This window comes from Aquila chrysaetos, chromosome 10 (genome assembly GCF_900496995.4).
Source record: "Aquila chrysaetos chrysaetos chromosome 10, bAquChr1.4, whole genome shotgun sequence".
NCBI lineage: Eukaryota > Metazoa > Chordata > Aves > Accipitriformes > Accipitridae > Aquila > Aquila chrysaetos.
In genome coordinates, this window is record NC_044013.1 from 31,291,656 (window position 1) to 31,312,834 (window position 21,179).

The 21,179-nt window shown below is 56.5% G+C and overlaps 2 protein-coding genes and 1 long non-coding RNA gene across 3 annotated transcripts in view; all 3 read right to left on the reverse strand.

Moving 5' to 3' along the window:
* Nucleotides 1–1,561: 1,561 nt before the first annotated feature.
* LOC121233602 lies at nucleotides 1,562–8,810 on the reverse strand. The gene is made up of 2 exons (XR_005933444.1): nucleotides 2,401–8,810; nucleotides 1,562–2,143 (listed from the first exon to the last, which is right to left on the reverse strand). It is a non-coding gene; the product is annotated as an uncharacterized LOC121233602 (long non-coding RNA).
* A 5,743-nt stretch (nucleotides 8,811–14,553) lies between these two features.
* On the reverse strand, nucleotides 14,554–17,473 carry SUPT4H1 (SPT4 homolog, DSIF elongation factor subunit). Its single transcript, XM_030029085.2, has 5 exons — nucleotides 17,322–17,473; nucleotides 16,907–17,013; nucleotides 16,735–16,790; nucleotides 16,475–16,528; nucleotides 14,554–14,974 (listed from the first exon to the last, which is right to left on the reverse strand). The coding sequence occupies exons 1-5, from the start codon at nucleotides 17,388–17,390 to the stop codon at nucleotides 14,907–14,909; spliced, it is 354 nt and encodes a 117-aa protein (XP_029884945.1). The 5' UTR covers nucleotides 17,391–17,473; the 3' UTR covers nucleotides 14,554–14,906.
* Nucleotides 17,474–17,761: 288 nt separating this feature from the next.
* Nucleotides 17,762–21,179, reverse strand: part of RNF43 (ring finger protein 43) — a 63,537-nt gene continuing 60,119 nt past the window's right edge. The window contains exon 9 of the mRNA XM_030026989.2: nucleotides 17,762–20,978. Within this exon, the coding sequence (XP_029882849.1) occupies nucleotides 20,935–20,978 (44 nt within the window). The 3' untranslated portion in view covers nucleotides 17,762–20,934. The remainder of the gene's footprint in view (nucleotides 20,979–21,179) is intronic.

A 21,179-nucleotide genomic window follows, 5' to 3' on the forward strand; every position in this document is an offset into this window, starting at 1 on the left:
TGAGCTCCTCTTCTGGTTCTGGGGATGGCATTTGGCAGGGACTAGGAGGCGTTCATGGGAGCTCCACTGTGGTCTCAGCTGGGGAAGGAAGCATGAGGATGAGCACACAGGGCCACACCAGGCCTGGGTGACCTGCACATGGGTGCGGGGATGATGACATGTATCAGCACTCATGGGCACCTCCAGATTGAGGTGACTGGCGGTGCCAGCCCTTTTCTATCTTTTTGACGGCAGATCCCTGGGGATGGCCCCAGCGAGACAGCCCCTCTTGCCTCTGTGCATGAGCTCATGCTGGTGACTGCAGGAACGTGCAGTGACATGAGTGGATGCCTGCTCTCCCAGTGGAGTCCTTCAGCTCCCGCTTCCCACCTCTCTGCACCCACCCTGTGCCCAGGGGGTTGCTCTGACACATCCTGGTGCAGCTCCAAGGAGGAGGTGTGAGTGGCCATGTTGCCCACACTCACTCTTCCCCCTGATCCTGCCACCCCCAGCAGCACATGGCCTCTGGCAGGACCATGCCGTGGAGCAGCGTGGGGACCGAACCCTGGTTAAAAATAACGTAGCAGAAAAAGGGATGTGATGGGCCGGCCCTGCCGGGGGTCACAGTGCCGCCCCAGACACGGTGGCCCAGCACGGTGCAGTGTGGGAACACCATTACATGCACTGGAGCTGGTGTGGGAGAAACTGGCTCTTACCCCACATGCCGGCAGAGCCTGGCCGGGTGGCTGTCAGTGCCTCTAGCCCTCCACAGAGGTGCCCGACAGCGCTGGGACGGGCACCTGCACCTTCCACAGCACCCTGAGGGGTCTCAGCCCCAGTCCCTGCCCTGCTCAGGGCATTTCTGGGTCTGCAAAGCAGCAGGGACAGGGGCCCCCGCAGCCTGCTCGCCTCTGCAGCATCAAACAGGGGCAAGGGTAAACGAGCCAAGGTCCTTTGGAGACCAGGAGATCACCCCGACAGGGAGAGGACACGTTTTCTTGTGGGAACCTGCCAAAATGCATTCAGTACGGAGGGAGGGCACTAAAAAATGGAGTTGTTTTTTTTTTAAAAAAGGAAAAAAGTAGCAGTTTCTGTTTTGCTGCTCTCAGCAAGAAACATGTTTCCAAACATCTCTCCTGGCAGTGAACGCTGAGTGGCCAGGGGTATTGTGGTATATTTGTAGCCACAATAGTCCTCCATCAAAAACATTTGGTATTTATCCTTCCTAATACTTGAATATTCATTATTAGGAGGTGAACTTTCAAAACTTTTGCATGTTAAAAACTCAGACTTGCTTTTCCTTTCCAGCACACAGCAAAATGAAAGCTGTTCAGGGCAGTCTGCACTGGCTGCTTGGGGAGGGGGGGACAGCCCTTTTTTGGTTTTACTGTTTAAAAACTTGCCTCCTTGTGACCATGACGACAGTTTTGATTTGATTTTTTTTTCCTTCCGCATACCCTTTGAACAGTCACAAAGCCAGGGAACGTGAGAAAGCCGGGACAGCGAAGAGAAGCAAAACACCCTGGTCCTTTCTGGCCAGCCCAGGGAGGGCTCAAAGTGAAAGAAAAAAAACCCAAACTCAATAAAAACACCCACAAACATTCCCGAGACCAGCACAAGAAGTTTTACAAAATGTGGGAACTTTCCATTAACATTTGGGCTCCAAAAGGGGGAAAAAATATGTATTTTTAATGTATTTTTTTCTACTATTTTTAGATGCCTTCTCCCACAGGCAGGAGATCAGTCAAAGCCAAGGGTGAAGATGCCTGGGGGGTTTGGGAACTGATGTTTGGGGAACATGGACCCTCCCCCTGCATCCCTGGAAGCCGGGCTGGCTTTAGAACCCCCCAAGGAAGGACAGGCCAGGGGTGCGTGGCTGGAGGGAGACAGGGACCATAGGAGGGGCTCTTAGCTCCACATGGCCTTGCGGCCATGGCTGGGGGTGCCGCATGACACGGCAGCTTTGCCAGTGAGCCTTGGGGGACTGAAGGTGAGACCCCTGTGTTGATGGGCTGAGATTTGCTGGCTCCTCTTGAGCTATTTCCACCACCCCCACCCATAGTCCCACCAAGGCTCCCCCAGGGCTTTGAACATGGTCTCCAGCAGCGTGCAAGCTCGTGGTGCCTTCTGCTGCGGGATAACCCTGTTGCAAGTGTCTCTTCCCCTGTTTTGCATTTCCCAGGAACAGAATAAAAAAGTCCACAAGTCAATGCAGAAAGAGTTTTATTTAGCAATCCTTTGCCCCGCTGCACCCAGCAACCCTTTGGCAGCACAAAGCCATCTGAGAGCCCCTGTCCACCTGCCATGCCTCTCCCCATTGCACGTGTCCACCGCCACCGCCCAGCTTTTCCCAGGGTTTCACCACATGGAAAATGAAGATGGGGGGGGGGGGAAATGGGAATTGGAGGCTTTGCTACCTACCTGGCCTCACAGCGTACTGCTTGCTCCGACCCAATGGGCCCCTCCACCACGCACGTGGGGTGCCAGGCTATGCAGCCCCTCTTCCCCACATGGCCGGTCCCCAGGTGCCAGAGGGACAGCAGGGACGAGCAGAGCATCCACAGCCTGGGGAGGGTGGCAGTGCCCATGGGGCAAGCGGCTGAGTGTGGGCACCCTCCCGTGAGCCAGGCACAGCCTGTCCTCTGCTCTTGGACTGCGCGCAACTCGTGACGGGCACATGGGTCGTGGCGGTGCTCTCTTCTCCGTAGCCCACAGTACACTCATCCATAAAGTAGGAAACACTACACCCTGCAGTGCTGTTTAGTAGTGCTTTCTACTTTATGGGTGACTGCACTGTCTCTCAGTCGGTGTCCGGCGGTTGCTCTCCTCCAGCGAAGTGCTTGCTTCTGCCCGCACGGGGCCACCTCCTGCACGCCACATGGCCTGGCCATGGGACCACCTTTGGCATCAGCATGGCCAGGAATGAAAATTGCAGGGCTGGTCTTGCCCTGGGGACAGAGAGTCTCTGCCAGTGTCACCTCCTGCCTCAGGGAGCTGTGCCGGGCATGGAGGACATCCTTGTCCCCACAGGGGAGATCCTGCCATGTGCTCCCTCGTCTCCCCTAAAACCCCATGCTGGGCACAGGGGACATCCTCATCTTGTCCCCATGGGTGAGACCCTACCTCATACCCCATTGTCCCACCTCGAGCCCTATCCTGGGCACAAGGGACATCCTCACCTTGTCCCCAAAGCAGGGAAACCACCTAATACCCCATCCTGGTCATAGGGGACAACTTTCACTTGTCCCCCAAGGGGGGACTCCAGCTAATACTCCATCCTGGTCATAGGAGACCACTTTGACTTGTCCCCAAAGCAGGGCACCCCACCTCAGACCCCATCCTGATCACAGAGAACCCAATTGCCTTGTCCCTGCTGGTGGGGACCCCACCTCAAACCCCATCATCCCCTCTCAGACCTCATCCTGGGCACAGAGGGTGTGTTTGCTTTGCCTCAATAGGGAGACCTCCAGCTCATACCCCATCCCATTCACAGAGGACCCCCTTGCCTTGTCCCCATGGGAGAGAACCCACCTTGAACTCCATTGTTGCCCTTCAAATCCCATCCTGGTCTCAGAGGACACCCTCACCTGGATCCCCAAGGGTGAGATCCCCCCTCAAATTCCATCATTGTCCCTCAAATCCCATCTGCGTCAGAGACCCCCCTTGCCGTGTCCCCATGATGGGACCCCATCTAAACAGCACCCTGGTCATAGAGGACTCCTTTGCCTTGTCCCTCTGGTGGGGAGCCCATGGCAAACTCCACCTACGTGATGGGGACCCCTTGCATTGCCTTGTCCCCATGGTGGAGACCTCACCTAAATGCCACTCTGGTCACAGAGGACTCTTTTCCCTTGTCCCCATGGCAGGGATCCAATGACAAACCCCATCCACATCACAATGTCCCCATGGGGGACCCCACCTCTTCCCCCCGTCCTTTACCAAAGACGCCCTTGTCCCGTCCCCCTGCCCCTGAGGCCACAGAGACCCATGGGGGACTCCACCTCACCCCATCTGCCAGCCACACGGAGACCCTTTTGATGCCCCCATTGACCTTTGGGCCATGTGGTGGGGGTCACCCGGAGGTCCCCGCACCCGAAGCCACGCAGACCCCAGCCCCGACAGCCTCACCTCACCTGCCCCGCCAGCCTCTCTGTCCACCCAGTCCCATCCCACTGCCACCGAAGACTCCCTGGGTGGCACTTCTGCTTTGGGCGCTTCCCGCCTCCACCCGCCCGCCAGTGCGGTGCCTCCTCCCCCCGCGCCTCCACCCTGCGCCCTGCTCCCCGCTCCCCGGGATGGGGGGGCACCCCCTTACCTGCCATCGGCCCCCTGCACCCACTGCCCCCCTCGCAGTGGGATCGGGGCCACATTCTCCAGCACCCCAGGAGACCCCATGCTGCATCTCGAGCACCACGTGGGCGCCTCGGATGGATCCCCCATTACCAGGTCGGGGTGCGGGTGGCCCATGCTGGGTGCCAATGGCCCATGCCAGGTGCTGGTGACCCACACTGGGTGCTGGTGACCCACGCCGGGTGCCAGTGGCGCGTGCCGGTGCGGAGGGGTGCTGCATAGGGTGGTGGTGGCTGCCAGGGAGCAATGGGCCCCTGCAGCGGAGCGAGGCCGCTTTTAACCCCATCCTGCCCACGTGGCCCCGACCACAGGAAGAGCCGTAGCTGCCGAAGAGATAACGGTGCATGGTCCCACCCAGTGCCACCACGCAGCCTGACCGCAGCCAGCCCAGCCGTGGGGCAAGGGGTGGCCGCCACCAAGCGCCGGAAGCACCGGGGGCCGTTGCAGAGCAGCCGGTTACGCTCTCCTGGGCTTTGCTGCTGAGAGCGACAAACATGTTTGTGCAAAAAAAAAGAAAGAAAAAAAAAAACCAGCTGCTTGCACAGGTTGACAGTAACCAAATCCACCCCACACACACAGCTGTGTGGGGGTCAGGATGGCCGTGCAGCTCCATCATGTCCCCTTGCCCCATCCTGGTGGTGGGACCTGCACAGGATCAAGATGTTCCTGACCATGGAAAGAGCTTACGGAGGGGCTGGCAGCCCATGGCTGGGGTCTGCAGGATTCAAGGTGCTGCCTGGTGGTAAAGGCAAGGCAGGCGGGGACGTGGGTGCCAGCAGGCTGCGAGCCCTGAACCTGCTCTTTAGGAAATGTGTTGCCCCAGAGACCTCCTGGAGCCTCTCACCCGCTTGGTGCTCTGCAACACCAGACTTCTCCCGGCCCCGGGTAGCTGTAACGGCCGACAGGGACGTGAGGCCCCCAGGAATAAAACTGAAAGCTGGGTTTGCAGGATTTGCATGCTCAGGTCGCAATGGCCATCACTGCCTGATGGCACTGGGGCCAGAGCAGCCACAGGTTGTGGAGCAGGGGGAGTTTGCACAGCCAGCACCACTCTTCGTGCCGGAAGCACACCCTGCCCCAGTGCTGGGTGAAGCTGCCCATTAAACTAGATTAAAAACTATGAGCTAAATCCCCAAAAGTGACTGTAAACGGGACCACATTGGTCCATGCAATGGTTTTCATGTGGCTCTGCAAAAGGCTCTTTTTTAGGCTAACGCAATTCACTCTCTACATTGATAATCTGGACAGAAATGAAAAATAAACCCCCCAAACCAAAAAAACCTACTGGTGAGGTTTGCAGAAGGCAGGGGAAGAGCAAAGTCAAAAATAACCAAGCAATGGCACAGTCAGAAGTGATTTGACTTGAGCAGCATGTGCACTGATGACAGCAGGTAGAAGGGGCTTTGGTGGAGAGGGAATTGGTCAGGAAACTCCAAACCACGTTTGAACTGCTCAAAGAGTTTCACTGGAAAAAAAAAAAAACAGAAATGGCTGGAGTGAGCCCATCCACCTGCCCGACCCCGTCCCTGCACCTCTGGCTCCCAGAGGGTTGCCCTGGCTCCCATCCTTCACTGGTCCTGTGCCCATCTCCATCCCTTACAGTCACTGGGCTGGGGACATCGTGCTCCCCGCTCCAGTGAGAAATTCAACAGGGAAATCTAAGCTGCCACTGGTGATGTCTCCAGAGGGTCCTTTTGGCAGCTGATGCAGCTCCGACCTGGGAGAGCATCCCTCTGCCTTGCCAGAGCCATGTGGTGAGCAGCTCCTCACCGGCAGTGGAGGCCACCACGTGCACGGCTGGTCCCACGTGAAGCTGGGCTAGGTGCCTCCTCAGCTCCCCGAATTAGCCCTCGTGGTGACACCTGAAATGTGTGAACATCATTTTGGGTGTGTAAGCAGGTTATTCCCAACCCAGAGACTCCCCTGGGGACAGCACTCAGCACTGTTAGCCACCTCGGTGACATGGGATGGTCCCCAGCGGTGGTGGATGCCATCACGGGGGGGACAAAGTTGCACAGGGCACAGGCAAGCGTGCTCTTACAGCAGAGCCGAGGAGCCTTTTTTGGGGCAGCCAGAGGGAGCTTTGGTCCCAGAGGTGCTGCTGAGGGACTTTCTGTGTGTGCCGAGGTCAAGGCCATGTTTCTTGCAGCGTGCCTTGCTCTGACGACAAGCCAGCCCCTGCTAAATACAGAGGCCTGGGAGGCAGGAGGTGAAGGTGAGAAGCCAGGCCCTCATGAGAAAAGGTCCATTTAAAGCTAACCATGTTGCAAAGCAAGATGAAGATGTGTTTCCTAAAGGAGGCAACTTGGAGAGACCGCGCCGGAGGGCAAGATGTCAGGTGTAGGACGAAGCACATGGCTGGTGCTGGGGGACGCTGTGGGGAAGGAGCTGTGCCTTCCCGAAATGGGGCTGTCTGGCAGAACACTGCTGACCGCCTGCCTGTGCTGCTGCCTGTACCCAGCCAGGCGCCCGTGTGCCGAGGAGCCATGCAGGAGGGCCGCAGGCACTTTCCCAGCAGGGAAGTGGGGGGAGGTGACACTTCCTCTTTCCCTGGCTGAGCACGGATGGGGGGACATGACATTTTGGGTGTCCCAAGCTGGTTTCCTTCTGCCAGCAGCAGCCACCCACCGCCTGCGCTGCATCTTGCAAAGGAGGAAATCAGCAGATCTGGTTCCTCGGGCTCAGACGAGGAGGTCTGAAAGTCTCCAACTGATGATGAACTTACCACATCCCCCGGCCATTGGTTAATTTTACCGACCGGCAAACGAGGCTGCGGGAATTTCTACCCCAGCCCATGGCTCCGGATCGCTCGTCCTGCTCCGCTCGGCACACCCAGCTAAAATAGCTCCCAAAGGGCTGAGAGCACAGAGGCTTTTTGGGGTTGGGGGAGGCTGAAACAGATGCGTTTCCTCCCCCGGGACCTTGTGAGAGCGTCCAGTCCCAGCACTCCTGAGGCCCCTCTCCGCACCCTGCCCACCTGCTCAGTGTCACCCAGGGACTTGCTGATGGACCCCCAGGGTACTAGGTACTGCTGCTCCCCAGGGTGCAGCTCCCTGACCCGCCACAGCTCCCTAACCCAAACCGTCTCCCACCATGGCACTGCTCCCATGGCTCTGCCCTCCCCCTGCCCTTGTCTCGTGGCACCCAGATGCAGGTCAGACACCCGCAGCATCCCCGTGCACCCAGGGGTGCCACCCAGTTTTTGCTCTGTATTGAGCACCAAGGGTGCATCGTTGCTGCCACCCCCCCAGGACCCAGTCTCCCTGCTGCCCCGTGGGACATGGGCTGTTGCTTTTCCAGTAACTCTCCCAGTATCGGCGAGTGCAGGGAAGTGGGACCCGTGGGCTCAGGGGGCAGCAGTGCTGCCGGCCCTGGCCCACGGGCAGGGGGAAGGGCCCTTGTCAGGCAGCACAGCCCGAGCGCTGCGAAAGCGCTGATATTTCTTATCGTGCCTTGCAGCAACTTCCCCTCCTCGCCTGCGGTCACAGTGCTCACTGCATGCAGGGGAAGTGGTGGCCAGGCCAGCTGCCTTCGGCCCTGCGCTGTCTTTAAAGGAGACAAACTCCTGCCGGCGCCCTGGCCTATGGGCACATCTCTGTGCTGGGGGCAGGCAGCTGCCTGCTGCCCAGCTGTGCCCACATGGCTCCCATCCATCCAGCACCTCATGGGCCAGAGAGCTGTGCTAGAGGAGGAGGAGGAGGAGGAGGAGGAGGAGGAAGGGGCTGTTCTCACCCAAAGATTCCCTGAGCCCCCTCCACTGCCCTGGGGCTAGTGGGAAAGGGGGTCCACTAGCCACTGGGTCCACAGCCCCAGTGGCACAGATAGCCAGTAGCATCTCCTGGCCATCATTCTGCCAGACCCCAACAGAGCCACAGTGCCTCAGTCGAGTCACTGTTAACGCTGATGCCTAATGACTGTGTTCCCAACACAAGCCACCATATCCCTTCTGAGAACAGGGGACAGAGGCGCAGGGATGGGCACAGCTTGCCCTGCTTTGCAGCTCAAAGGGTGGCCTCAAAAAGAGCCTTGGGACAGAGGGCTCTGACCTGGCGATGCTCCTGGAGAGTGTGGGGAGGGCTGCCACTGCACCAAAAAAATCAAGGATGCCAAAACCAGCTCTTGAGAGCTTTTTGGATGGGAAGATCATTGTTTGCCACCATCCTGCCAGGCACAATGGGGCACAAGGAAGAACCACAGCACCTGTGGCACAGCCAAGTGCCCACCTCTGCACCCAAAAGAGAGGGACTGCCATCCCACAGGGCTGGGCTCAGGGTGAGACCCATCGGGCTAAGCCACGTTTCACCACCGAGCACCAGACTGCCAGCGCTGGGTGGGATGCTGGGGTGGGGGTCCCCATGTGCTCCCAGGCTAACCCTGCTACCCACACCCTGCCTGTCCCCCTGGGAAGCGCCGCTGCTGGCGGGGCCAGGGTTGGAGCGAGGCCGTTAAAAGTGAGTCAACTAGAAACTGCCGGGTGAAACAGGCGGCGAGTGGAAGGCAAATGAGCGCGCGAAGGGAAACCTCAAAAAGCCGAAGTGACGCGCTGGGGCGGGCGCAGGGGGACACACGGGTTAACACGGGCGCCTCACTTTGCCCATATATAGACAAATCGTGGCCCATCTGCGCCAATGACGGGCGCGGGACCGTTGGGCTGGCGCCGGCGGGGCACAAAGTGCCCCGTCATTTTCCATGTCACCTGCTGCAACCGGCTTTGCAGGTGGGGGTAGGGGAGGCCATGGGTCGGGGGCCCTGGCACCCCCACAGAGGCACCCCATGGCACCCGGCACTGCACTGCAGCAGCACAGATGGGCAACTCCTGTTTTCCCCTTTCCCACCTTAATCCAAGGGTTGCACAACCTCCTAGGGTGCTCTGTGCCAGGGTGGGCCTGTTTGGGATGAAGGATGCTCCAGGACAGAGCCCAGCAGCAATACGAGGAAGGAGGGATGAGAGCCGCCCTGCTGGGCTGTGGACCTCTTGGGGCAGGATAGGCTCAGGAGACGCAGGGTTGAGCTCTGTGGTGACAGTCTCTCCTCTCCCAGTAATCCCCAGCCCCCCCCCAGGACAAGGCATGGGAGGAGCCGAGCATCTCCGAGATCCGGAGACCCCAAGGAGGAGGAACAGGCACCCAGTGCTGCCAGGAAGCATCTCACCAAACCTGGCATTGATGACACCTTTCCAGACCAGCTGGGCCAGGTGATGCTGGGAGAGCGGTATCAAAGCCCCCAGCCTGGCCAAAGGGCTGGATCTTGTGGCCACCAGGACATGCCGACACCCTGCCCTGTACCAGGCACCTGGGCTGTTTGGGGACCCACCAGAGGAGGTGCAACGCCCTTGCCCAGCATGTGTCCCAGGGCTCTGTTTGGGCACTCAACACCTCTTCTGCAACTGCCCACACAGGAGGACCATTCCCCTGAGGGGAAAAAGCCCCTTCCAGCCCAGTGCCTGCTTTGGTCAGAGCCTGGGTGATGCACATCTGGCCAGGAGGAGGAAGGACGAGTACCACCCAGGATGCAGCAGAAGGTCCAGGAGAGCCAGGGACAGGGTAGATACCATCAGGTTCTCAAATCCCTCCTGTGACTTCAGCTGTGGTCTCACTTTGCCATTTGCCCTAAGGCAACATGCCCTCAGCACCCCCAGCAACCTCCACCATCAGGGTGAGACCCCACTCTGCCCCACCAGCCCTTGGCATCTCCCCTCCCCATGATGCAGAGCTGCAGGAGCAGACCAGGCAGGTGAGATGTCTCAGCCAAGAGGAGGCTTGGGACCCTCCACCAGCTTCTTGTGTCCCCCCAGCCACCAAAACCCCAACTCTGTTGGCAGACCAGTGGGTTTCGAGGTGTTCACCATGAAGCAGCTCAGGGCCTCTTTGCAGACAGCTTGCAAGGGGTAGCAGTACCATCTTCACATGTCCTTTGCAGGCCTACTTCAGCAACCGATGGCCCACTAGCCTGTCTCTCTTTCACAAAACAGAGCCTCCTCCTTCCACTTCCTGAGGGGCAAACACCCAGAGGACCGATCATACATCAGAGCTCCCTGTTTTCCCTGCAGATCCCCTCAGTGGGGAACATGTCCCAGTTCCTCACCCACCCACTTCCATTGCCAGTGCACCAGGAACCCTTTGGGACAGTGCACATGGCAGTCGTGCCTCTTTTCTGCCACGCTTTGAAAGCTTTTGTAGCTGCCTGAGCCTCTGAAACCTGCACCCATCCCCTCTGCAGACTGTCCAAACCGCTGCTGCCAAAAGCTGGCTGTGGGCCTCCTCCTCTCTCCACCACATCAGACACACTCGGGTGCCTCGGTGGCTTCTCCCCATGAGCCCTGATGCAGAGGTGATGGGCAGAATGGGCCACCCATTAATGGCATGCACCGTGGCTTTGCCATCCTTGCTCCAGCAGCATTTCACCCTGGCCCTGGGCAGGCAGCACAGGTACCAGGAGGATAACCCAGGTCGTCTTCCCCTGCCAAGATCTCCTCAGCCAGTTTCCAAATAAAACAGTTTTAAGCTGGGATTTGTTTTGGTTGGTTTTTTTCCCCCAGCACCTACCACCAAGGTAGGTGGGTCTCTGCACCCCCGTGGTAACCAGCCCCCCCCCAAGGTGCACAGGGACAGCTGAGAGGCACCTGGGAAAGTCTGAGTCCGCGTGCTGGAAGGCAGCGAGACAGCAAGTGAAAGCCATTTTAGGGTGAAGCAGGCCTGATGCTGCTGCAGCCGGACCCCAAGCAGCACCTCTGCCTGCTGGCCTTCACACCAGCACAGAGGTGACAATGAGGGAGGATGCCACAGCCTGTGCAGAGCATCCACAGGAGCAAAACTGGGGGGGGGGGGGGGGGGGGGTGTCACCTTGCCTCAAGCATAGTCGCCCGTGGCCGGAGCCCAACGCTTTCTAACACATGTCCCCCTTCATCTGAAGCCCAGTTTGCCCAAGCTACAAGACAAAGGCCAACGTGAGCTGCTTTCATCCCTGGGCGGTGGGGAGCGGCATGCGTGGGCAGGTCCCCGTCCCCAGGGCGGCACACGGAGAGGCCCCCGCGGGAGAGGCCCCCGCGCAGGTGGGGACAGCTCAGCCGGGCATTTCCCAGCACCGCCAGCAGCTGCAACACGTAGAAACACCGTGTGCTCTGTGGTTTTGGAAAGTCACTTTTCTCGCCTGGAGGGAGAGACGGGGTATCGGTTCTCAAAACCCGCACGAAGAAATCCACTGGCTCGTGCTTCCTGCCTGCGCTGCCAGGGGCTGCCCCAGCCCCCCCACTGCCGGAGAGCAGCCAGGCTGCTTCAGATGCCAAACCTGCAGGATTTTCAGGCCTGGCTGAAATATTTTAACGTCATTTGGTGCAGGGGGAGGAGCTGTCTTAAATTGACTCAGATCTCCAGCTCCCTGCCTGGTTGACAGCCTGGGCTGCTGCCGCACATTTTTCCTCCAATTTCTTCAACGTGAGAGCTCCCTGCCCTACTTTTCTCAGCAAATAAAGCTCTGCATCCATTTGCTTTTTGCTGCTACAAAACCTGGCAGCTTTGGGGCTGGAGTCTAACTAAAATGCTCATTTCAGGTGCTTTGCAGAGGTCCAATGCTCAGCTTCGGCAGCCTGGGAGCAATGAATCACTCAGGCGGCGTGGGCTGGGAGATGTGGTGCATGTGTGGGTGAGCGAGCAAGCAAGCTCGCAAGGAAGAGGCTCACCGAGCCAGCCTGATCGGAGGCACCAGGTTCTTGGAAGCACTGCGAGCTGCTGCAGGCAGAGGAGGTGCAGCTCCCTCTGAAAGACCACCGGCCTTCAGCCTGTTTGCCTTGCTGTTCTGACTCTATTGCACTTGCATTGCAGCCCCCACCAGTCTTAACTCTGTATGACCTGGACCGATTGTGCTTCCTAGTAAGGGGTGAGGTCCCTGAGGGGTTTACAAGCCCCCTCACCTTCCCTGAGATGCACAGTGACAATGCACACTGCTCCCTGGGGACAATTTCCTAATCAAAGGTCGCAGCCCTGGGTAGTGACCGTGTTACCGCAAGACTGCAGCTTCCCAGGAAGGGAGACATGAACAACACCATGCCTGCAGACCCACACCCGGAGCCCAGCCAAACAAGCCCACCCTGCCTGGGGTCCTGTGCAGAGCCTTCATCTCCTCCTCTGCACCGTGGGGCCAGGGGACAAGGTGGCCTGGAACTGGAGGAAGGGGTCCTGATGTGCCTCCAGCACTGGAGCAGCTCCAGCATGGCCATACCCATCCCTGGAGCCAGGGAAGGGGGACACAACCTGGGAAGCTAGTAGGGAGCAAAAGGCACTGTGAAATACAGTGGAAAATGGAGATGTGCCTCAGGTCTCCCTTGCTCAGGTCCATCCCCAGCAGCTTCACCCCAGCCCATCGCCAGGCTCCAGCCCCGCTCCACAAAGCCCTGCTGCCACCCCGTGGCACTGGAAGGGTGAGGCTTCCAGGGGTAGGCACGGCCAGTGCTGCTGATCTTCATCATTCCCAACATCCTTCCAACCTGTCTGGAGCCAAAACCTCACTCCCCAGACCCATCTTGCTCCAGCAGGAGAAATTGCTGCCTGTTTCATCCTCCTTGACCCCTTTCTTTCTGAGCCTTGTCAGCTCTCATCAGCCTCACACAGCTGCCCAGACAGCACTGGCTGCAGCTTTCCTGGACCATTCTGCAGGGGATGAATGTGCCCTGGGGGGATCCCAGCTCACCCCTTGCCTCTCATGGCACAGCCAGCCCAAAATTGCCCTCCAGGGCCCAGAGGTCCATGGCCAAAATGTCTAAACCTGAGCATCCTGTGGAGTCATGCCCTGGGCTGCTGGGACAGTTGCACCTCTCTCCCACAGACCTGACCTACCAGGCATTTCCAAGGTACATCTCCTGCCCAGTCTCTGCAACCAAGCAAGCCTGGGGAATAACTATCAGGTAACTCAAGTGCTTTGGACATTCACCACGGATGCGTGAAGATCACAGTCAACTCCCTCCTCTGCCCGAGGACATGAACCTGCTGCTCCATCTTCCCAAGAGGAGGCTCTAACCCCCTGGCCAGGGGTTGAAGCACTCAGCTCTTCCCACAAAAGGTGATCTGCACCTGGAGGGGTCTGCTGGAGCTCAGAGCCCACCACCAACTTGACTTGGTCCTGGTCTGCACCGAGCAAATACTCCTGACTTCAGCATCATGTCTGCAAGTCCCCAGGAGAAACGTGGTTTAAGAAGTCTCGACTAACACTGCAGCCCCCACACAGCCCCCCTGTGCTCACAGCAGTCTCCTCCAGCCACATATCTGCTCTGAAACCCCACAGGAAGCCAGGCTCTGGCTGACCTGTAGCGCCTGGAACTCTTTCAGGGCCAGCTCTACAAATCAGAGCAGGACAGAGAGCACGTTGCCTCCCTGCTCCTGACAGCATCACTCCCCCCAACAGCGATGCATTCCCTTCACTGCAGCCACTTTCATCCCTGATCAAATGCAGTTTTCAGGCTGTATTGCTTTTCCACTATTTGTCTACAGAAAACAAAAATTGAGCTTTCCAGCTACAGGATTATCTCAGAAAAGAAAAGAAAATGCTCATTTCACAGAGCTACTGATCTAGGACTCTGCCCTTGGACAAGCCACCTTTGTGATCGGTGGCTGCTACTGAACTGGAGCAAAACATATTAGGCAAGAGCCACCAGCTAAGGAGACCAAATCTCTCAGGAGCCTATGCAATGCAGACAGTACCCAGGCTGACACTCGAAACAGCCAGATCTCTACAAATACGAGGCTAGATGGGTGTTTCCACCCCTGCTCGTCCATCCCTCCCCTCCGCAAGGCCCGGTGCTGCCTCCCAACCACACCAGCAACAGGCTGGTCTCGCTCTGCCTGCCCTGGAGGCCAGCAACAGCCAGTTGAAGGTCCTTCAAGCCTGCTTCCACGTCGCTTGTACAGGATCCTGCAGGCCCAGGGCACTGAGACCTCCAGATAACTACCTCTGCATGAAATACTTCACATCATCTTACCTATTCCATCCAGCCCTGAGCTGTAAGGCACAAATCGTTAGTCTGCTTGTTCCTACAGCAAAGGACACCCCAATTCAGCCAGCGCAGGATCTCCCTCTTGAGGCAGGAATGTGGTCCATGGCATAAGAAGTGATGGCAGTCCTAGGCTCCAAACAGGCTGGGGGGCAGGGGGCTGAGTGTGAAACCCCTCACCGTACCATCCACACCCTGCAGTGGGTGAAACTAGTGACTGAGCATACAGATGGACTCAACTCTGATCAGGCAGTACATTTTATTGAAATATTTACACAGCTATATCCCAGCTCTCCTCTTTTCCACACCAACTGTAAAAAAAGCTTCTGCACACCATTAAACACCACTTTCCCAGACCTACTCATGCCCTCCCCCTTGTCAAGGCTCAAAAAAATGTCTATGGTCTGTGTGGGCAGACAGTGGTACAGCAGAGTCCAGAGGTATTGAGCGAGAAGAGCCGAGCCAGCAAGCTCCCTCTGAGTCCAGGCTCGCTTTCCCATATGCTAAAGCTAAAAGATTTCGGAGCAGTGTCCTGCGTGCCTGCTGCCTCTCCAAACATAGCACTGGGGAATCCTCCAGGCAGCACAAGAGCCCCTTAGGTTTTTATAGCTGTGTCTCGGGACTTGTAAGCCACACCACGGCTCTTCAGCTCTCGGACAATCCCTGCAGCAAGGAGACAAAGACATTTCAGTATTCTTTAGGGATGAGGAGCCTTGAAAAAATCTGGTTGCTCTGTCACGTAGCCTTCATTGCAGAGATCAAGAACTGGACAATCATCCTAATTTCTTCTAATAGAAGTCTTAAGAGTGTTCCCTCTTCTAGTTTAAATGTCTAGATAGAGCTCCCAAACATCAACTCTTGTTTTGCCTTGGGAAAGAACCAGGTAGAGATTTTATTTACCTTATTTCCTACCTGAAAATGTTTGAATATTATGACTGTGCTGAACAGTCAAGCTCTTAAGGGTATGACTTCAATCTTTCAGTCATTTCTGTGACCTGCCTGCCATGTCCCACCTTCTCAGTAACCCCTTAAGAACAGTGACGTCAGAAGAGCACCACGGGGTTCAGCGTGGCTCTCACCAGCGTCATGCACCAAGGGACAGCCAAATGACAGCTTGCAAGGCCCATGAGTGCAGCCTGCTGGTTACCTTGCTCCCCAGTCCTCTCACTCCTCCCCGTGATGCGAGAATGGGCTGAGAGAGACCAAAGACAGCATCTCCCACCTGTACTCTCTCTGCCTGCTGCCCTGTGCTCCCTGCCTGCGGCCACCATCAAGCTTATGCCATCACCTGCTGCACTCCGGTTATTTCGGATGTGCCAAAGCTGTGCCAGCAGGCCTTGGCTTCAAGCCTTGTGATGTTCCAGCTCCTTCCCACCACAGATGGAGGAGCTCAGGTCAGAAATAAGGAGCCTGTGATTCCAGACACAAGCGCAGCTTTCACCCTGGGCCTACAGGATGGCGGCACTCCTGGGAAGGGGCACAGGTTAGGAGTCTGCCCTGGGGCTACGTACAGGGCAGAGGCTCTCAGCTAGACAGATGATGCAGTTTCTGCATTATGGAGGGTAAGGCCAACCCTCTACACCCTCCACTCCATTTATAACCACACCAAACCACCGTAATATAAGCCCTCAGTGCAGTATGATGATGGAAAGGGGTATCTGCTCACCGAGATTGCCATAACAGCATCCCAACCTGCAAAACTCTTTTCTATGGACAAACCTTCATGTTTCCCTGTAGGTGAACAGTTTGAAATGCACCCACTTTCTGGAGTCACCCTTTAATCACAGTCTAACCCTCTGATAGCCTGCTTATTGTCACAGGTTTTAGTCAGCAGCATCTTCAATATCAACTTCTGGCAGGCATAGTGCTGAATGACTGCATGCAGAAAACCTGTCTGCAGAACCCTGAAACCACCCTCCCATTCAGCATCTCCTTCTTGCTGTCACCTTGCTAACTCCTTCAGCCACAAGGCGTGTGCTCTGTTCAAAACACACAGTGTTCACTGAACCCCCAAATCCTGATTTCATCACACAGGTACAGCACAATGCACCTCCCAGTTTGTCACCTTGGAGATGGCTACAGCCCCAACATCTAATGTGCAGAATAATCCCTCAGCTCCCATCCATGCAGGAGCCTCCCCTTAACACGAGCTGACAGCATTACCTTGGGGCAGGCGGCCAGTCACAGACACTGCGTAGACACCTGGCTTGAAGTTACCTGGGGGAAAGAAAACACTGCATTACCCTGCACGGCATCAGCCGGGTGGGCAAGCATCCCTGCCAGCCTCTGCGTGCACGGATGCCCCCTCTTTGGGAGCAGAAATCCCCTCCGCAGCCCGAACAGCAACTCCCACTGCCCCAGAGAAGGGTTTGCTGGAGAAATGGGATCTCCGGCTCCCAAACCAGCTGGGAAAAACCACTCACTGATTCGCTGCCACTTGGAGACCCAGCTGTCCTCAGGGCTCATCATTGCAATGATCCTATGGGAAGAATGGGAGTGAGGTGATGTTTCCCGGCCAGGTGACATGGCAGTGCCACGTTGGCGTCCCCAGGCACCCTGGGGAGCGTGGCCGGCCCGGGCCCGGGCCCCACTCACCCGTCGAAGGAGGAGCTGGTGCAGTCGTAGACCATCTCCCGGTTGCCCTTCATCTGCAGGTAGGCATCGCAGTTGTCGCAGCCGTCGTACTCGAACTGGTCGATGGTCTGAGGGGGACAGAGGCGTCAGCGCGGGGCCGGGGGAGGAGGGTCGGGGCCGGGCCGGGACCGGGGCGGCCGCAGGGGCTGGCGGAGGGAGGGGAGAGCCGGGCAGGGCCGGCGGGAGCCAGGGAGGCCTGCGCCGGGGGAAGGGAGGGGGAAGGCCCGTCCGGGCGGGGAAGCGCCCGGAGGCCGAGGGAGGCCCGAGCCGGGTGGTAGAGGGGACGGGGAGAAGGGCCTGGGCCGGGCGGGGGAAGGCCCGGGCCGGGGCAGGAGGGCCGGGGCCGGGCGGGGAGCGGTCCTGGTCCCGGTCGCACCTTGACGAGGGAGCAGAGCAGGCAGGCGCGGAGGTGCCGCAGGTCCTTCGGGACAGTCTCCAGCGCCATCCCGCCGCCGCCGCCGCCGCCGCCGCCGCCGCCCGCGCTTCCGCCGCGCAGGCGCAGAGCGGGGCCAGGTCGGGCCGGGCCTGGCAGCGGCGGGGAAGGCAGCAGCGGCCGTGTGGGCTCCGCCCGCCGCCCCGCAAGGCTCCACGCCCGGCGGAGGGCGGCAGAGAAGCCGCCGAGGGGAGCAGGGGGCGGGCAGCAGCGCCCGGGCCCCGGGGCTCCAGACAAGGGCAGAGCCGGCCCAGCGCCCCGGCCGGAGCCTGCCGTCAGAGCGGGCCGGGGCTGCCGTCCGAGCGACTTTTTACCGTGGCGTTGGATGGAGGCACAGCCCCGATGGCTCGGTACAAAGAACAAAACCAGGCGAGCAGACCGTGTACATGGATAAATATATTAGTAAATAAATATATTTCTGAGCACATCAGCGTATCCACACATCTTGTTTCTATCGGACATAAATACACAGTTTTGCATATATATAAAACGTATTCTTCCTTTTTTGGGGGGTCATAATTTATTCCCAAGTCCCAAGAGCCAGGACAGACTCAGCAAAAAGACAAAACAAAAACCAACAACAAAAAAACAAACCTATATTCACATTTCAAAAGGATCTGAACATTTTAAAAGGGAGAGCAGAGGCTCTGTGCAGGAAGGGGGGAGGTCCACCCAGCCCGGCCCACGGTACCCATCTCGGTGGGGTGGGAGGTCCAGTCCCTGGGGAAGGGCTGGGGCTTCGGTTTCAGATAGAGGGAGTTTGGGATGCTCCGGCTTCCATCGGTTTTCAGCTGGGACTTTGGACGTAACGAAGGAAAATGAGCTCCACTTCATTGCAGTGATGCTGAAGAAATTGGGTGATGGAGCCCAAGGGTACTGAGCACTCAAAAGCATCGCCCAGAAGCAAGAGGTACAGAACTGAGAGGAGCCATTCCCCATTTTCTCAGATATTGCTTCTTCCCTTCCAGGCAGCCAAGGATGGTAGTCCGTCTACGGAAGAGGATCTTAAAAGCTACCTTCCCGGAGAGTTCCTCCCTCTCCTCCCACATGAGAACCCAGCGAGGCAGACCTGCACGCTCTCATTCAGCTCAGCAAGCCCCAGGGAGGGGGCCCAGCATCTAGGATGGCCATTTTCTAGATGAAAAGGAGCAGCAGCATAACATCTGGAAGGGAAATAACTTTAAAGCAGGCATTGCCCTGCGCAGCCTGGTAATACTGCAGTAGGGAGTGGAAAGGGTGCGTTAGTGCTGACCACTTTCTCCAAGAAGCTTGGTGCTTGCCACAGATTCAGAGCCCTCCTTTTTTTTTAAGGATAAGGAAGGAAAGAGGACTTTTAGACTGCAAACTAGATGCTCGTTCCTTTGAGGCAGTGAAATGCATCCCTGGAGGCTCTCAGCCTTCTTGACTCCTAAAGAAACCAGTGGGCGCACCCAGACTTCATGACCCTCCCCTCTGAAAAGTCATCGGAGCCCTCCAGGATAGTCAAGGATGTAGGGAGCTGGTTGAGACAAGCCATGGACCACATGCACAAGAAGTTGAACAGGGGGAATCTAGACCCACTCCTGGGTTTTCTTCCTCTAGTTTAAGACTGACTTCCCTGAAAGAGAGAAAACATCCGAGCTTGTGTCTTGCTTGCGAGCTTGCTCTGTAGGACAAGCGAGAAGAGCCCGGAAAGGTTAAAATGTAGTTCTGCTGAGTTATTTCATGAAAGAAATTCAGCTCTTCTCTAGACTGAAAGGTCCTGCAGTGGCTTGGTCACAGGAGACAAGAAACGAACACTTGCAAGGGAATAGTGTTTTGTTTAAAACAGTGCTATTGGCTGACTTTTCAAACCATCACTTGAATGTCAGTGACTGATTAGCAGCTGGGACAAAGATGCCTTTTTCAAAGATTAAGGGCAGCAAACCCCATAAAAAGCTTTCCTCACCAACGAAGGCAGAGGCAGAATTATCCTGAACTGGGACTACATAACCAGTGCGCTCTCCTGAACTGGAGAAGAAGCTGCTGCTTCAAAGGAAGACACAGAAAGCTTACTGAGCAGATGGGGGAAGTCTGTCCCTACACCGGATTTCAAATTGTCAGGAGTTACCTTCAGCTCCAGTGTACTGTCCTCACCAATGCTTCATTAGCATTAACTCTGGAAACACTTGGTGCTGTATAAATGTGCGCTTCATGTGGGAATCTGGCTAATTCTTTGGCCTGAAAGATCATTTAGGGCAATGAACTCGACAGTCTAATTCCCTGCTGTATGAAAACTGTTCGGGTTCTGTATGTTTTGAATTTGGCAGGTTTTATTTACTTGAATGTCCCCAAATTATATGATGTAGGAAATAAGAAGTAGTGACATTCAAAAAAAAACCCCCACAAATGGGAAGGGGGAAAAAGTAATAAACCAAGAGCCTAGCAATTTCTCAAGTTTTCTCTCTCCATCATCAAAAAGTTAGAAAAGGCAGAAGGGTATTTTGAAAAATTCTTTTGCAGGATCATTTCAGGTGACTCAGGAATACGAAGATAAGGCCAGGTGATGGATGGGGCTCTGCTCTGCATTTATTATGGATGCTTTTGCTGGGAATTTTTGCTGTGTCTTGGGGCAACAAGGGAGGAAGGAGAGAAGCAGGAGCCACGTGAACTCAAGGATTTTCCATGACTCCTGTGACTGGGGCATCTCAGGTTTGAAATATGCCTAACAAATGAGTTGCTCTTAACAGGGGTGGCCATCACACTTGTTCTGAAGGTAGGTGGAGGAGTTAGAGGATGAGTGAGAGACTTGTTCACATTGCCAGATGAGAGGGTGGATTCTTTGCAATAGAGTCTGACCCAGCTCCTTCCCTGCCATTGTCCCTGTGTCTTCACCTCTCCTGCTGCTCGCAGATTGTAGCAAATGGCCGAGGTGGCGTCAGCTGAGGGACAACAAAGTGATCAAAAGTGGTGAGAGCTGTTGGTTTCCAATGAAGTCAGAAGCAGCAACTTGCAGGGCAGACCTGTGAGTGGTGAGATGGAGAATAGCTTGTTCCTGTGTCTGAAATAAGAGTGGAAAAGTTGAATGAAGAAACCTGGCTTTTGACCTAAGTGAGGAAATGAAGTCAGGAGCTACCAGACCACAGAAAGTCATTTCTGCAGCTTTTGGTCTCGAAGGCTTGTTTATTTTTGAAGTCTTTAGCAAAACCTTCTGTGGCATGAACATGCCAAAATAGCAGCTTGCACTCACTCCGCAAGCTCTCCAGCTGGTGAATCCCAAGGCCGCTCTTTGAGCAAGCCAGCCCACGCAGATAGATGCCACAGGATGAAGATGGGCTGCCTGTGCCTTCAAAGGAGAATGGGACCTGGAGAACACGGCTCTGTATTTGTGTGACCATTGCAACCTGGGACCATGTGAGGAGACCACAAGTGTCACATTGCTTATTTGCAGTCTGCATCTTGGTGTGGGCCATGCAGGTCAGGGCTGGTTATTACGCATTGCCTGTGCAAAGAGCAAGATGTGAGCTCCTCTACGGCTGGTACGCTGAACATCTTTGTCCACTCCAGCTTTCTAGTAAGCAAACAGGCCAGTGTTTTATTAAACTGAGTGTTCATGGACATCCTGGACCTCCTCTTCAGATCCTGCATTCAAAGAAAAGGAAAAAGAAAAGTGTCAGCTGCAACTAGCTGAACAGTCCCAGACTCTGCAGCTGCTGGGGCCTTGACCCTGCAATACAGAGAACAGATGCTGCAGGGAAAGCCACCAAGTTTCTCCCAGTATTTTGGAGGGACTTTTCTGGCCACCTCCCCAGTCAGTTTATTCCTATAAGTTAAAGCACAATA

Bases quoted from the DNA above. Each gene is read 5' to 3' on its own strand.
- SUPT4H1 (XM_030029085.2), bottom strand. From the start codon at position 17,390: ATGGCGCTGGAGACTGTCCCGAAGGACCTGCGGCACCTCCGCGCCTGC. The intron at 16,791-16,906 runs GTGAGTGGGGCC...TTCTTCCCATAG, and splicing joins ACCAGCTCCTCCTTCGACGG to GATCATTGCAATGATGAGCC. The intron at 14,975-16,474 runs GTAATGCTGTCA...TCCTTGCTGCAG, and splicing joins GACTGGCCGCCTGCCCCAAG to GGATTGTCCGAGAGCTGAAG.